The 17,762-nt window shown below is 42.2% G+C and overlaps 1 protein-coding gene across 5 annotated transcripts in view; it reads left to right on the top strand.

The window, feature by feature from the left end:
- CTTNBP2 (cortactin binding protein 2) overlaps nucleotides 1-17,762 on the top strand; it is a 151,415-nt gene that overhangs the window by 98,506 nt on the left and 35,147 nt on the right. For all 5 annotated transcript variants that reach the window (XM_047695138.1, XM_047695136.1, XM_047695140.1 and 2 more), the window contains 4 exons: nucleotides 6,649-6,766; nucleotides 9,747-10,022; nucleotides 12,598-12,693; nucleotides 14,361-14,440. In XM_047695138.1, coding sequence (XP_047551094.1) covers nucleotides 6,649-6,766; nucleotides 9,747-10,022; nucleotides 12,598-12,693; nucleotides 14,361-14,440 — 570 coding nt within the window. The remainder of the gene's footprint in view (nucleotides 1-6,648; nucleotides 6,767-9,746; nucleotides 10,023-12,597; nucleotides 12,694-14,360; nucleotides 14,441-17,762) is intronic.

The following is a 17,762-nucleotide window of genomic DNA, read 5'->3' as shown; positions in this document are numbered from 1 at the left end:
CCTCTCTCTAAAGCAGGCCTGTGACTTATCATTGAGGGCAAACCTTTGTTTTCATCACAGTGTGAATAGAAAGAAGAGTTTCTTAGTGAAACTCTGTTGTGTCATGAGACCTCTGACATGCCAGATTAGTGCAGTAGAAACATTAGGGAGATTTTCTGAATTTGATATCTCTGTTGTTGAAGCTCTCGTACAAAGAGATTCTTTATTTTGGAGGGCTGTGTGTGTTTTTGGCTGCAGGACTAGACTATAATTCCAGTTTATGTGCTATGACCGAAGCAGGTGGCTTCCTCTCACTCAGGCTCTTACGCAGTCTCTCTGGGTTAACGTGTTGATTATTTCATGCAGACTCCCTCCTCTGCTTTCAGACCCTGCCTTATTCTCACTTCGCCTCCTATTTCAAGGACTAGGCTTTCTCTTTGTTTTTCTGGTTTTTCTCTTTTGTTTAATCATAGCAACTCCCATGCCCCATTTGCAACTGGCTGTCCTGTTTTAATTTTAAGAGTTTATCCAATCTTTCAGCTTGAACTGTGGCTTCTGCAGTAATGCATCCCAAACCTCAATCTCCACACCTGGCTTTTTTACCTGTCTTCCAGATGTTTCTTTCCAGCATCCTGGCAGTCATCTCTGGGCAGGCTTACTGCCCCCTGATCAGGCAGTGGCCCTATTGTGACCATCTTTATGCCATTCTTGCATTGTGTTAGGACTATGGTCTGCCTGATGCATAATTATCTTGTAGCCAGGGAGTGTCAGTCTCATCCTCTGGCACAGTGGCCTCCACCCCGACTGGGTGGTCTGATGAAGGTATGTGTCTCAAGTATAGGCCCACAGGGGGACCCAAGATTTAGATTTCCTCTCCCTGGGTCATAACTGCAGAGAATAAGATGATGGGAGTCGCTCAACTTCTTGTCATGTGGAATTGGGTAACTGGCTGGGAGAGGAGAAGGATAAGATACCTGTGAGGTTGGACCAACTCTTTGCAAAGAGGTTGATCATGATACATAGAAATCTGTTCTTGGGAATCTGTTTTATGTTTTAGATTCTCCATGATTATTTCTTTTTTCTTCCCCCTTAACTTTTATGAAATTGTTTTTGAAAAGGCCAGACTGACTCAGCTGTTAGTAGACAAAGGGAAGGCTATTATTCCAGAATATTCAATGCAGAGCATTGCATCCTTGCTTAATTTGAGCAGCAGTGATTAACAGAATCCTAAAGGATTCTGATCTAATCTTAGCCAACCAGAGTCCCGTTGTACTCCTCACCCAAGACGTGGACTCTCCTTGTTTTCCGCTAACACCTTTCGTGGATCTGGGTTTTGATCTTTTCCTTCCTTGCGCTCTGTACTTTTTCCCTTGCCTGATCTTACTGATCCCCAGTTTACAACCTATAGAGATTCCAAAATGTTATCTGTAGCTTTACTTAGCCATTTCCTGACTCTACCCAAGAACGTATTATTCAGGAGGGCCACAGTTTATAGGGCATCTCCTTGAAAACTAGAGCAGCAAAATTCCTTTGCCCAGTAGAGCCATTCTTTATGCCTGTCACCCCAGTGTAATTATTAACAGTTCCCCCCTTTTATCTCTTAAAAGTGGACCAGTTGGGGAATTACATGGTAACCCCATTGACAATCATATTCCCTTTGGCTTCCATCAGAGAGCTCCACCTGGCTGCATCCCTTAGCCAGTCTGCTGCATCTCTTGTTCCTTCTGAATCCAGTACCATCACCGGGCATTTGTGTTTACTTGCTCTGTCTTCCTGACTTAACGGGTTCAGATGATTCGTATAACTCTAGATTTTATTCCTTCGCATATGGAGTTTGGCTATGTTGCCTCCTCCATATCCCGTGGGCACTGCCCCTGGGGAGCCCTCCTCGTCTGCTGTCTGGATTCCTGAGGTTCTGCCAGGCTCTTCATCTGTGGTCTCTCCACCCCCTCAGCCCGCCATGAGAGGGGCCTTTCAGACCAGGGAACTTGGTCATGTAATTTCCCTGCTTAGCATCTTTCCAGGGGTCTGTCACGCCTAGGATAAGTGTCAGGCCTATATGGTGACAGACAAGTCCCTTCTTGCTCTGGACTCAGTTTACCTCCATAGGCCCACTTCCTGTCTCCTCCCCTTAGTGCTCTAAGCAGGCACTGCTGGCTGCTGCACCAACACCCTGTGCTCCCTCTCCCCTCCCTGTCTTTGTGTCTGCTGTTCCCATTACCTCAAATGGCCTCTTCTCTCCTGACCCTTCCTTGCCTGGAAAACATCTCAGCTTAAGTCTTGGCTTCCAGAAGTGAGGTGTTCCCAGGGCACCTCTCCACACTTCACTTAGAGTGCTTCTACTTTAATTGTTTGCATGCCTGTCTCTCTCTCCATCTCCTCCAAAAAAGAACACTTTTCCATTTTTGTATGTGCCGTGTCCAGCAGAGTCTCTGGCCTGCGAGTGCTGTTTGCTGAACTGATGAGCGAGTGGACTGTTACTGTTCTTCTTCCTAACTGAGCTCCTTCGTTTCACCTTCCTTTAGGACACCTTCCAAATGTACCAGTTGCTTTTCAGAATCAAACTTATCATGGCACTTTGCTTCCTGAATATATCCTCATGCCTGCAGAAAACCTATCTCCATGCCAGCCTTAGAACTCAGCCCTTCACAGCTAACTCCAGATGTCTTTATCTCTGGCCATTCCCCCCTAAATCTACCCTGTTGCTTATGCCATTATTTCTCATCTTAACAGCCTCCATCTCCCTGCGCTGCAAGTCCGTGGGCACACCCACACCCCTGGGGTGTTCACCCTGTGCATTTGCGGACTGCTTTCATTCTCCCTCCCTCTGCCCAGTGTCAGACTCTCGGCTCCCTGACCTGATCTTGATCTTATATCTAGCTCCTTGGACTTGGGGTTTCTACTTAGTCTCCTTGTCCCTTCTACCTTGCTTCTCAGCTCTCCTTAAAGGACCATGGCAGAGGTGTGTTTCTGACCTTCAACATCTCTTCCCCGCTTCCTGTGTAGTAATGGATTCTGCAGAGTTCTGGGCCCATGACCACCCAATATAAAGATCACTTTCTCTAGACTCCTTGGCAGGTCATAAAGTCACCTACCTAAGTTCTGGTGAGTGGGATGTGAGTGGGAATGAAAGCTTAAGCTTAAAAACCTCCGCTTTTCAAGTCTCTGTTGCAGCAAATGTATCTCTAGCACGGTGAATAGGACTTTGGTTTAAACCCACTTGTTCAGATCTCTTGCTTTGTGTCACTTGGGTAGGACACCCTGGCTGGACACCCATGTTGGACATAGATTTCCAGAAGCAGGGACTGGCATCATGGCATTTACCCTCTTCACATATCCCACCCATCAAGGAGAGAGCTTAGATTCCTTTTTCCACCTTTCCTTCCTCTTCCACCTAGTACAACTTTGGCCATTCCTTGAGTGCATTTTGCCCATGTCTCTACTACACTTCACATTCCTCCCTGAGAAGCAGGACCATGGTCTTGCTCATCGTCACAACCCTCCTTTCTAGCAGGACCTAGTATCTCTTAAAGTTGTGGGGGTTAATGAACACTGAATACTTGGGAAGTGTTAGAACTGTTCCTGGCACTTAGGGGCATTCAGATAGCTGTCGCCACGCTTGTTGGTGTCAGTTGGGTGGAGGTTTTCACCTTCTTCCTCTTCCCCGTGGAGCCCGGCATGGTGTGGAATTCACACTTGTAGCATGGATACATGTCACCCTGCTAGCCTCCTGGGGACCGACATTGCTTGCTTCCTTATAGAGAAAGTCTTTGCTTATATTATTGCCCACTGACCTACCTGAGAATAATAAAACTTGTATACTTTGAAGGTCAGAGGTGAAAGAATCTTGCAGATTTGGGTTGGATCTTTTATCATTTCTGTTTCTAATTTGAAGTAACATCACCTAGAATTATATTGAGATCATTGACATTGGTCGATGTGCTATAATTCCTCACCAACTAATTGAATATTTGGGCTATTTTCTAATTGGTGATTATGTTGATTATAATAATAGCTAATAAATATTAAGAGCTTAGTACATGCTGAGAATGAACTTTTTTTTTTAAAGATTTTATTTATTTATTTGACAGAGATTACAAGTAGGCAGAGAGGCAGGCAGAGAGAGAGGGGGAAGAAGGCTCCCTGCTGAGCAGAGAGCCCAATGTGGGGCTCGATCCCAGGACCCCGTCGGGATCATGACCTGAGCTGAAGGCAGAGGCTTTAACCCACTTAACCACCCAGGCGCCCCTTTTAATGCATCTTTTAAGTCACATAACAACTCTGAAAGTACAGATATTTAAACAAAGATAAGGAAACTGAAACAAAAATGTTAAATGATTTACCTAATGTCATAGATAAAATCATTTACATTGGCAGAATTAGGATCCAGGTCTGTTTTGGCTTTTCTGCTTTTGCTACAAGTATTAACTTGCATAATAAAGGTATTATTCTTCTCTCTTCTTTGGGAATTCACTGAGTTTAGTGTTCGATTGCATTCTGGTTAATTCCCCATTAGAGTTCATTTCTAAATCAGCGTTTCTGAAGTTCTCATCTGCTATCTAATGCATTTATTGGTATTATACCAATTAGTCAAAACAGTTGGATAAGAACTGTTATTTATATATTTGACTTTGTTTTCAGTTTATTTCTTGGCTTAGAGAGTTTCTGAATTTGAACCCTAGACCTTTCTACAAACAAACAGACTTTGATTATAGCTGTTAGAGGTGATCCCTCCAATCTGAGCAGGGGCAGTGAGAAACCAGTGTTCCAGTCAGTTCCCTTTTCAGGCAAACCTCTGGTTCAGCTCCTCCATTTTTGGGCCCCGAACACCTAGTCTCTTATCCCGCCAGCATCTGAAAAGATTCCCTACATCCGCTTGGCCCTCACACCAGCACTGGCTTCCTGTTCAGATTTCATTTAATTGGTGGTTTTCGCTTACTTACTTTCTTTTTGACCCTTAGGGGTTTCCTGTACTTCCTTATGAACTCACATATTCAAGTCTGTTTTGGAGGGCAGTATGAAGCAACTGGAACTCATGTACTCCTGGTGGGAGTGGAAATTGGTATAGCCACTTCTAGAAAGCTCTTTGCAGTATATATGACCTAGAACAACATATGCTTAGCCTGTGACCCAGCAGGTCAGCTCTGAACATGACATCCAACGGAAATGTGTACATGTGTCCATCAAAGGATGCGTACTGGAACATTCATAGTAGATCCCAATGTCCATTAACAAGAGAATAGATAAGTAAGTGATGATGTATTCACAAAACCACACATGGAAGACCACACAGTACTTTAAAAAAATAAATAAATAAACTATGATTAGTTTCAACATGTGGATGAATTTTATGGACATTATGTTGAATGAAAAGAGGCCAAATATGAAAGTGAAATTGCAGTATGATTCCACTTATATTAAGTTGATAAACGGGTAAACCAGCAACTGTTACTAGAAATCATCACAGTAGTTATCTGTGGGGGAAAGAGGAGGAGATGGAACATAGAGGAGGCTTCCAGAGTACGCCTTACATAGTTATGCTCACTCTGTGATACTTCAAGCTTATTTGTCGACTTTTGTATGAGGATAGTATATGTCAATAAAAAATATATATATAAATAAACACAAAAAATGATATTTCTGTGTTTTACAAAACAGAAAAAGATGTTTTACAGCAAGATTTTCAAACTACCTGGTTTAGTGTTATTAGAAGTGAAAAAATGAAATCTGTCCAAAGCCCTGTGTGTGTGTGTATGTGTGTGTGTGTGTGTGTTTAAGGGAGAGATGGAAAGGATGTTGCTTGTTTAATTGTTAGTTCCTTTTTATGGTTTCTGGTCTATTCAGTTCTGTGCTTATTCTGTTGGGAAATCAGTAAACAAGTCATCAAGTATTCAAAGTTGGTATAGCAGTGGTCCTTGGCCAATATCCTGATGCTCTATCCTATCATGCAATTACTTACTTGAAAACGTTTGCACATATATTGTCTTACTTCTACTTTGTTATGAAAAATTTTGGAGAATTTAGAGTTTCCATTTCATACGTTCCTGACACTTTTTTTGGTGGGGATTTCCTGAAGCAACATAGAAGAAGATAGAGCTAAGAAAGAGAGGACACATATCTTCAGTATCTATTGGGGAAAATTTTCTAAAAATTCAGCATGGTGTTCATATTTTTCAAATAAAAATAGGACAGCGTAAGATCACAAATATAAATGTGCTTGCGGCGGGGACTCAGAATTGTTAAAATTGGAACCCTGCACTTACGTGACCAGGAAAACAGTTCGTCTAGAAAATAGCCCAGAGCACCAGTTGTAGCAAAAGTCTGTTTGCTTTATATTGTCAAATTACCATAAAAGGATACTGCCTGCTGAAGTCAATTTCCTTCTTAATTTCACTCCGCAACATGAGTGATTAGTGAGCTTTTTTTCTTTTGAGAAAGGCTGTTCTGTGGAGCAATGTTGTGGTCCTGTGATCACATTTGAATGAAGCCCTCCTTGCTTTCCATTTTGAGCCGGTGTTTAGATGAATGTATTTGGGTTGCTAGAACTGAAATACAATTTCTAGCTGAGAATTTCTGATTTGCTCGTTCCAGCCGAATGACTTTTCCCTTGAATTTTTCATTTGAGTTTATTCATTTGGACGTGAGGTAATAGAGCCTTTGCCTTTACAGGACTGCCTGGAAATCTTGTGTAAGCACGGAGGGCTTGAGCCAGAAAGGAGAGATAAGTGCAATCGGACCGCGCACGATGTCGCCACGGATGACTGCAAGCACCTGCTGGAGAATCTGAGTGAGTGCCATTCGCTGCTTTGTTCACCCTTCCTCCCCCTGCTGGGGCTGCTGGCACCATGGGAGGGTACCTCCACAGCTACGGTTTGCTCATTCGCTTCTTAGCTTTCTTTGAGCCCTAGCAACTACAAAAATATTTTATTGATTATCAATGTGGTAATTATATTTTCCATGCAGAATGACTTTTTAGAGAATTAGTTGCTATTCAAGTAATGCTAGATCTTCTTTGTATTTTAATGACCTTGGATAGTATTGAAATAATTATTGCTCTTTTCTTCTGGACTTAGATTTTGTCTCTCTAAGACATGAGACGAATAGGGTATGAAGAATCATGGCTGGGTACTTTGCCATTAGCTGATCATATAAATGTAGGAGAGTTACCTCTCAATGCCTGCTTGCTGACCTGCCTATGAAGACAATTGATGTACTTTTGGGCCTCTTCCAGCTCTAAGAATATATGTTCCTCAGCCCATGTTCTAAAAGGTTCACTTGTGGGTTTATGGAATATGGAGTTTCAGATCATACCAAATATTACAACTTCTTATATCAAGATTATCATTCAGTCTACTCAATCAGTCAGCTGGATCAATATGTCAACTTACATTCTAACACTGAGACAGAAAATGAACAATAAACATAATTTATTGCATGGTATCTGAGACGGTAACTTGTGCTATGGAAAAGACTCAGGAGGATTGGGAATGTGAGGATGGGTTTCAGTTTTTAAAGTGATGGTCAAAGTCACCTCACTGGTAAGACATTGGAGCAACCATTGAAGGAGGTGAGCAGAGCAGCTACGTAAACCTCTCAGGTAAGAGCTTTCCGGGCAGGACATCATCAAGTGGACAGAAGCCCTCAAGCAGGAGCAGACCTGTTGTGTCTGAGGAACCGTAAAGAAGGCAGAGTGCTGGGTTGGAATGAGCGAGGGCAGAGAAGTTATAAGATGGGATGAGGGGGTGGCCTGATGTGGTTGGAATCTGTAGGCCATTGTAAGATAACCCTTTCAATGTCTGAGCTTCGGAGTGACAGGATCCGCTGTACATTTTCATAGTTTCTGTGGCTGCTTTGTTGAGAATAATTGTAGGAAGTCCCAGGACTGAAGTCAGGGAGACTTGTTGGGCCCTTGATGTGTTGCAGCGAGAGACCATACTGACAGCTCAGTCTAGGATTGTCACGGATGAGGTGGTGAGAAGTGGTTGGGTTCTGGATGCAGCTGAAGGTGGAGCCAGCAGAACTTCCTGATGGACTGAATCTGAAGTATGACAGAGGGGTGGGGGGCTTCATGTATCACCCCCAGTGATTCAGCCTCAGCAACTGGCAGGGTGGAATGGCCATCACCTGTCAACAGGAGGGCCGTGGCTAGAGCAGATTTTGCTAACGAAGATCAGGAGTTCCGGTTTAGAAGTATGAATCTGAGATATCTGTTGAGGGATCTGTGTGGAGATGCCAAGTCAGCAGGGATTCCGGAGATGAGTATGAGCTGGATACGTAAATCTGAGAGTCTGCAGTTTATAGATGGTATTTAAAGTCATGGGACTGGATGAGATCACTAAGGAAGTGAACACACACAGAAAAAGTACGAGAAAGGAGCCTTGCAACACTCTATGGTTAAGAAATCTGGAAAATGTGGAGGGACCAGCAGCGACTCATTACAGAGTGACCGTTGAGGCATGAGAGAATCCTGTGGGAGTGGATCACGGAACAGAGAGGGGTCAGTTGTGTCAGAAGCTGTTGACAAGGTGAGAACTGAGAATTAGTGATAGTTAGAAAAATAATCTAGTAGTTGGTTAAGAGAAAAAAACAATTTAAGAAGGGAATCATAAAAATGGACTTTTTAACATTATATTTTCATTTTAATCCTGCAGATACTTCTTTCATTAATTTTCAGGTGAAGGTCTTTAGTATGGTTTTTCTGACTGAGGTTCCACATATTCTTACTGGAAAACCACCTCTCTCATGTCTCATCTATGATCTCTAGTGTTTGAGGATTTAAACATACTTATAAAACAAACTAAAAGCAGTTATCTGTCTAAAGATATTTTTTTCTAATTTTATATAGTTGTCTCCTCTATACCCCATTAGATGACTTTCTAAAATACCTCCTCTGTTCCGTGATCTCTAAAGTGTCCAACTTCATTTTTATAGGACCAGGAAGTCATTTCATCAGTTTATGGAATATTTAATTTACCAATTATAGTAATGAGTTCAATAGACATAAAAGATTAGAAAATAAACACAAGTGACTCTTGGTGAGCGCATAATTCAGTTCATGAGAACGGAATTGCATTGGAGACCTCGGTGGGGCCTCAGTCAGCTGGTGTCACAGAGAGATTGGAAAGATCGCTTAAGAAGCTTCTACTGCACTGTTTACTATATATTAAATACTCACTAGCATTTACCATGTAACTGACAGTGTGTCAGATTCATTTCAAACATGAGTTCCTTTCATCTTTATAACAATTTAATGGCACAGTCCTAACATTTTGTAGAAGGAATTGGGATATAGAGAGATGAAGGTAATTTACCAAGTACACGTGGCTGGTAGGAGGCTGGCCCTGAGGCTCAGACCGAGGTCTGCAGGAGTGCGAAGCCACTGTCAGCGACCTCTGTAACAGTGACCTACCTGCCTGATTCATGATGGTGTCGATGAAGGTGGGGAGAAAGGGCAATGTAGGGAATTCAGGGTCAAGAGAACACTCAGGTTTTCCCAGATTTTTTTTTTTTAAGAGTCTTGCCAATGAACTACAAAAGGCCAAAGATACAAGGAACAATAAACAAATAACATGGGTCCAAAGAAACTGAAATTTAGGAGACCACAGTTTACTGCAGTAGAAGAACCCTCAGTTAATTGTATCTCAAGAAATATTGTAGTTAACCTTTGCTTTGTTTTTGAAATGTTTGTATCTCCCTCTTTTATATAAGAGTTTTGCTGGGTTTTCCTATCAAGGTTTTCCCCCCTAATTCTTCTATTCTTCCAACAGACGCTCTTAAAATACCTGTAAGGATTTCAGGGGGTGAGATTCCACCAGGCAACTATGGTTCAGACGACTTTGAATGCGAAAACACAATATGCGCTTTAAATATCCGCAAACAGACGTCATGGGAAGATTTTTCAAAAGCAGTGAGTCAAGCTCTGACAAATCATTTCCAAGCAATCTCATCCGATGGATGGCGGAGTCTGGAAGACGGGACATTTAATAACACCACCGACTCCTGCATTGGCCTCAGTACGAGCAGTGTGCGATCCGTCATGCTAGGTACCAGCCATCCTGTGATGAAGAGAAAGTCAGATTTCTGGGCTTATGTATGTTTATGGGCTCCATAACCTGATACTTAGTTCATTAATTAAATACATTCAAAGCTCACTTGTGACAGCTGCTGGTGCCGAGAAACTTGGGTATTCACAATGCAGCCATTATATAACGTTGCCTTGCAAGTATAAAAAATGCTTTTATGCCTCCGATAATACTTCGAGTAAAGAACAAGAAAGGCCTTGATGAGGCTTTGTGATTGCACTTGCTATTCTGATAAATGCAAGAAGCTAACCACATTGCAGCTGCGCACCGATGGACGCGCTCTGAACACAGCTCCAGATTTGTGCCTGGGCTGTGCTGGGGATGCTCGTAGTGTGGTAACAGCTAACCTCCGGGACAGGAGCCCTATGACTTCTAGAGTTGGAAGAAGCACTTTCCATTGAAGATACAATCAGAGCTCCCACATGGGATGAGTCATGGTGATAACTGGTTATTTCTGTTTGATAGGCACTATGAAGCACACTCCAAAAAGCTTAAAAAGATAAGATTTGTTGGGGCTTCTGGGCGGCTCAGTCGCTTAAGCGACTGACTCTTGGTTTCAGCTTAGGTCATGATCTCAGGGTTGTGAGATCAAGCCCCACATTGGGCTCTGCGCTCAGCATGGAGTCTGTTTGGGATTCTTTCCCCCTCCCTGTGCCTTCCCTCTGCTCATCCCCCTGCTCCCTTGCTCTCTCTTTCCCTTTCTTTAAAATAAATAAAATCTTTAGAAAAATAAAAAGGGGGTAAGATTTGTTTTCTGCTGAGCATAGTAAGTGCTCTCTAAAAGTCCCTGGTTACTGTGTTTTCGTCTTGAGCCAGCAGAACTAGCATCTTTGGGGAACCTGCTGTTATTTCAGGACTGTGTTGGGAGCTGGATACACAGCGCCTCAACAAGTCCTTAAAACAGGCTCATTTTACAAATAAGTAAATTAGTTACAAGATGACCCACCTGAGATCACAGAGCAAAGAAGTAAAACAGGCAGGATTCAGATCTCTGTTTGGTAGGAAGGGCTGCATATTTTCAGCAGCAGTAAGTTGCAAAAGAATAGTCAAGGTTGAGGAAAAGTGTGATTTTCACCATGCTTTTAATATATTCGCTTATTAGATCAGAAAGTGTTTTATTCTGTTGACCTATGTATGCTAAGTCACTTTAAAAATACATATATTTCAGGGGCACCCAGGTGGCTCAGTGGGTTAAGCCTCTGTCTTCAGCTCAGGTCATGTATCCCAGAGTCCTTGGATCGAGACACACATCAGGCTCTCTGCTCAGGAAGGAGCCTGCTTCCCTCTCTCTCTCTGCCTGCCTCTCTGCCTACTTGTGATCTCTGTCAAATAACTAAAATCTTTAAAAAAAAATACGTATATTTCAGTAGTTTTTGAGGCAGATTATTCATGGCAGCTTAATTTTATGAATCTATGGCAAAATCATTAAAATAATTATTACAGAAGAATTACTGTGTAGTTAAGTAATTGCATCAGGACAATATGTCATAAATGATTCTCAGTAACCCATTTTGCGCACACAATGAACTGTTATTCAAGGTGTGGTTATGCCCAGAGGTCTAATAAATGAAGTCAGCACAGACTTGTTTGGAAGAAAATGGCCTTTCATCATCCGCCCTCTTGCAGCTAATCTGGAAACAAGCGTAAGCAAATGGATATTTACCGCCATCAGAGAGATTTAGCTCTGTGAGCAGTGGATCATAAGGCCTCATGGCTCCAGCGTTCATGCTTGTCACTGACAGGTGGGGAGCCCTGGTGGTTTCAGATCTAAAGATGATTGAGTTCTTCTGTGGGTAAAGGGCTTAGCATAGCGTCTGGCTGTAGCTGCTTGAAAGTTAGCAACTACGGTAAGAGTTAATAATGTGTATATATATATAAGTGACTTGACTCTATTGATAACCCAAGTAGGTTAAAGGGACCCCAGTGAGTTATAGGTAGGGCATGCATACATGGTAGGAATATTTAAGGATTTAAGATCTGCGGAAGGGAAGGAATGGAACATGTACCTCCAACGCATCCCTCCCTAGAGCAGACCCCTGTGATGTGGGACCTTCTGAGCAAGAGTGAGCAGAGGGCCCAGACCATGGGGTGGCTTGCTATATTCTCAGTTTCTGAAGTTACTTTTTTTTCTGGAATCTAAAAATTGGTTGGGAAGGAGCAGATCAGAAAGGACCTGTTACCTCATCCAGACTGTTTGGACCTTGTGACGCAGGTACAGCAAGGGCCGTGAAAAGTCATCATCAGCTTTGTTCCTGAAAACTTAACCATAGAAGTATTTAGTTGTACTTTTGCTCCCCAGTTTTCTCCCTTGCTCCGGAAGACAGCCCTGGAGAAGCCTGTAGGTGGAGGGCCCTCCTTTTGACCTTTGATAGACATGTTTGGGAATTCACGCCTGTGACCCTTGACCTATTCTGTGCGTGGCTTTGACAGTTGAAGCTCTGGATTCGTTAGGGTTCTCACACAGATTGCACATTGCCCCTTATAAGAAAAATTACTTTTAAGCTTCTTTGACATTCGTTTCATTTTTTTGAACTAGGAAATGTGCCATGGTCAACAGGTCAGAGCTTCTCCCAGTCCCCATGGGACTTTATGAAGAAAAATAAAGCAGAGCAAGTCACTGTGTTTTTATCAGGTAAGGATGGTCCAGACTGGGGGAATGTTGACACAGGGTTTGGCTTCGTGATTGTCTCGCGGTGCTGGTTCTTACATCAGCACGTTTCTGCCCTGTATTCTCTAGCAATGCATGTATGACTCCCTCTCCTAAGTCATTGATGTTTTTTGAAACATTTGATTAAGGAGAAGAAAGAAAGCCATGTTTCTCACACCTGTGGTGATATTCATCCTGATCATTGATTGCTGCGATTCCTTTTTTTTTTTTTCTTCAAGATTTTATTTATTTGAGAGAGAGAGTTGGGAGAGGAGGGAGTGGGAGGAACAGAGGGAGAGGGGGCCAAGCATACTCCCTGCTGAGTGGGGGATCCTGCCATGGGACTGGATCTCAGGACCCTGACCCTGAGATCATGACCTTGGCCGAAATCAAGAGTTGGATGCTTAACCAACAGAACCACCCAGGTGCCCCACTGAGATTCTGCTCCCTCTCTCACTAGGAGCAAACCAGAGGTTAAACCTAAGGTGCTAAGAGAGTGACAGAGAATGGTAAAAAGAAATGCCTTCCTTTACTGTCAGGTCCACTGTATGATTCATATGATTATTATAATTGTACGAGGTAATGTTTAGTGAGCACCTTTTATGTGCTAGGCCCTGTGGTTTACAGCACACTGCAAGTATAAGTTCATTTCATCCTTATAACAACCCAAGGAGATACATATTTCTTTTTACCCTCATTTTATTAACAAAGAAATTAGGCTCAGAAAGATTAATTTCCTTGTCTAAAGTCGGATAGCCAGTGTTACAAGAATCCTCAATTTCTCAGCCCTTAACTCTAAAAGGGATTTCATCATATATTGCCCATAGTGGAGAATGGAGTCTTTAAAAGTTCAGTTAGTAAAGTTCCAACTAATAAAGTTGTATTCCATTGTTTGAACTACTTACTGAAGTGAGAAAAAAGAAAGTGTGAGACTATACCGGGAAATTCCTTCAGGCTCAAGCACTGTATCAAGAGGGTAGCAGAACTTGGGAGGGAAATGAGATAGTTTGGGAAAGAACGTAAAGGATAACCCCCAGAACTGCATTAATGCTGTCCCAGTCTAGAACTTTCAGAGGGTTGGGATTGCCTCTGATAACACTTTCTTGTAAATAGGAAATTATTGAAACCAGTGATCAGAGTAGTTACTAGCCATAGTATTTGAGCTAGGACCTCAGGCCCTGGCTGTGGTTGACAGGAGATGGGGGGCTTCCCAGGGGAAGGGAGGGCAGCTGGGGAGCTCTGGGGAGGCCAGGAGCAGGGGTCATTTGCCAGCCAGTTCAATGTGTGACAGTGTTTTCATAGTGGTAAAAAGACAGAGGTACCTGCTGGCCAGGTGTCAGCTCTGCCTACATAATTCAACAAACAAGCAAACATTATTGTATTTTGATCATTTATATTTAATAAGGAAGAACCGGGGTGCCTGGGTGCCTCCATTGATTCAGCATCTGGCTCTTGATTTGGGCTCTGGTCATGATCTTGGGGTTGTGGGATCGAGCCCCATGTTGGGCTCACACTGGGTGTGGAGCCTGTTTGAGATTTTTTGTCTCTCTCTCCCTCTGCCCCTCCTTTCTCTCTCTCTCTCTGCCTCTCCAAAAAAAAAAAAACAAAAAAAAAAAAAACCAATTTTCCTTCTATGTATTGCTTTCTTATAGGTCCTCAAGAAGGCTGCCTCAGCAGTGTGACTTACACATCAATGATCCCTCTTCAGATGCTACAGAACTACCTCAGGCTGGTAGGTGGATGCCACCAAGTGGAGTGTTAGACTCCCATCTCTGATGCTGGCATATACTGGTTGGCTCATTTTCATGTTTGAAGGAGTGTGAGCCCCCACTCACCCTGTGCCCTAACTCTGTGACCTTCCCCAGCAGCCCTTTCCCTATAAGACCACTGGTCACTTAATTCTGGTTTTCTGTCACAGTTATCCGTGTGCTCACTGCCGACTACCTATACCTATTACCTGTGACTTGTTACAGTTGCAGTAGGAGGAGATTGTCTTTCCCCAACATGAACTTGACATCAAGTCACTGGTCATCAGTATGAAAGAGAATGGTTATAGATGCTTTACTGTAAACTTTTATCATTTAAAAGTAAGTTAAATATGCTGGCATTAGTTAACATACTGATATGGTCACTTCCAACAGAAACCAAACGGTTCTAGCTTAAGCAGTATAGAAGTTTATTTTTTCAAACAGAGAAATCCCAGCAGGTGAAAGAGCCAGCCGGGGGATGTGGGGCAGGGTGACCCCGGCAGGGTGTCAGCACCTTCTCCCTCACCCAGCCACTCTGACCTAGGGTATTACATATGTGGGTTTGGCCAAAGAGAGTCACCAGGTTCTAGCCTGAGGGAAGAGAGCCTGGAAGGCATGCCTCTTCCTTTCTGAGGAGTCACACACACCATTTCTACCCACAACCCACCAACCAGAATTGAGACACAGGTTCACACCTTGTTGGGTTATGTGGTCTTTTGCTGGGCAGCATGCACCCAGCTAAAACTAGTTCTGTTATTAAAGGGAAGAAGAATATGATTATCAAGAGAGCAGCAAATTCTAGACCGTGAATAACTATAATGCTTTGCGTTTGTCTAGTCCTTACTACGTGTGAGACGGTATTCCAGATGCTTGTACATGTCTTATTTATTCCTCAAAACATCCCTATGAGGTAGATAGCATCATCCATTTTATGGATGAGGAAATCGAAGCAGAGGTCACATACTGTGCTCAAGGCCACGAGGCTAGTGAGTGATTCAGCTAGGACTGCCCAGTCCCTGTGACACGTGGGGTCTCTGTGTGATCTCTATCTAATCTAAAACTAATATGAAAATATAAAACTTTAGCAAACATTCATTTGCTATTAAGGCTTGTTGCCTTAATTTGGAAAGCTTTTTTAAATAAATGGATTTGCCTAGGCCCTTTACAAAAATTGTTTCCATTAACTATCAGTTGGTATCTGGGACTGACCTTTGTAGAAGTAGCCACAACGGTATAATTCAGAAGAGGTGGGATCTTACAAATCTGAGACTTTGATTTGTTTTCTCTGTCATGTGTTCCTCTCTCCCTGTGGCTCCAAAGTAAGCCCGAGGCTTACTCTGGAGGGGAAGGAGGGCTGTCTTCTTCATGTGCTTTAGTGAAAGTTGAAGTTGTGTGACCTGTTGGGTTTTCAGGAATGTGAGCCTAGGCTCCCAGTAGAATGAGCTCGTAGAACCACTTTCTTCTCTCCCTTCTCCCTTCTCAGCTTCTCTGTACCAGGCAAGGTTCTGGCTTAGGGATTTTCATATTCTCAGATGATAAAATAGAAAGGTGATGAAACAAATTACAGCTGCACATTAGGCTTGACTGAGTAGGTCTGTTAAATGAAATGTCTATTAGTACATTATATCCAGAATATTCCAAGTACACTTATGTGTGTGCCTCCTAATGCACAAGACATGGGGACCACCAAAGACCAACAAACTAATTAGAGACTAACTAGTTGTTCTGTTCTCAGCTTAATAAGTGTACACAAAGGGCTTTTTAAAATTCAACAATTAACCCCTGGATGAAGATAGTAAATATTTATCATGCATTTTAGCAGTCACTTCAAAATTTAAAGTGACTCAGGCCATAATATAATACCATGGTTGTAAATGTTTCGTCTTCATATGAGATTATAACCCCCTCTAATGAGACAGATAATGTGTTAACACATTTTTGTATCCTGTTTGGTTATTTAATTCAGTTGTTGGACAAGTATTTATGGAGAACCTTCTAAATGCAGATGGTGTTTTAGAAACTTAGGATATACCATTGTGTAAGATGCATTCCCTGACCTCATGGAGCTTACATTCTAGTGAAGGAAGACAAATAAGAAACAGATGAATAAATGCATCTGTAATGACATGGCCAGTCAGTAGAGAAGTATATAGGAAAGTATGCAAGTATAAATGAAAACAAAGCACATAAGGAGATAAAGAACTAGCGGGAGGGGTGGCAGAAAGAACTTTTGGGTGGAGTTGTTAGCAAAGACCTTTCTATAGAGACATAGAAAACTAAATGAGATGAAGATGGCAGCCTTATGAAGGGTCTTGGAAGCAGATGGAACAACAGGTACGAAAGTGTCTATGCTGGCAATGAGGTCTGAGAGATGAGAAGCTAGATCACTTGGGATCATGGCAGGAACTTGGGATTTTATTCCAGGTGTACTAGAAAGCCACTGGTAGAGTTTGAGCTGGAGAGTGACCTAGCCACCCAGTGCCACAGTAACTATAGGCACATTGATCGGTCTTTGAATTGTTGAAAATCTGTACAACATGCAAACCTAGTAATATCTGACTTTATTGAGTATTTATCATGTGCCAAGCTCTGTTGTAAGATCTATAGATTGTTTCATTGAATCATTCCATGAGGGTACATAGTTATATACCCCCACTTTACAGGTGAATAAACCAAGACTGAAGGTAATTTGTCCAAGGTTTGCAGCAAGCAAGTGGTAGAACCTAAGGAGTTGCACCTAGTCTGTCTTCCATTCTCGTGCATGTAATAATGGCTTATTCTAGTTATTAACCTATTGGTTAAGAAGGAATCATAATAACCAGTTTAACTGTAGATGTAAATGTATTACATAGAATGCATATGTTAAAGCCCTTATGCAGAAAGCCACATGAATTGAAGACTTTAAGTCAGATTTGTTTCTTTTTTTAATGGTGTTATTTTTTAATACTTTCATTGCATAATTAAAATAATACAAATCTTAAATGTCCATTCTGACAGTTAATAAGGAAACATTTAATGTGATTGAGTTTTGATTTGCTAATAATTCATTATAATAGCTGAACTTTGTGCATTAACTCAGACTTTAATTAGCCAATTGCAGTTTTTATTAGTTATTTGCAACCTTTTTTAATACTTCAGTGACTATGAGTAATTATTAGAGAAATACTTAAAAAGTCATCCTCATCTGAACACTACTTTAAAATATAGGACTCTGGGGGCGCCTGGGTGGCTCAGTGGGTTAAAGCTCTGCCTTTGGCTCAGGTCATGATCCCAGGGTCCTGGGATCCAGCCCTGCATCAGTCTCTC

Source organism: Lutra lutra, chromosome 11 (assembly GCF_902655055.1).
Source record: "Lutra lutra chromosome 11, mLutLut1.2, whole genome shotgun sequence".
NCBI lineage: Eukaryota > Metazoa > Chordata > Mammalia > Carnivora > Mustelidae > Lutra > Lutra lutra.
The sequence above is the reverse complement of the archived record's forward strand: the minus strand, read 5'-3'. Positions and strand labels throughout refer to the sequence as shown.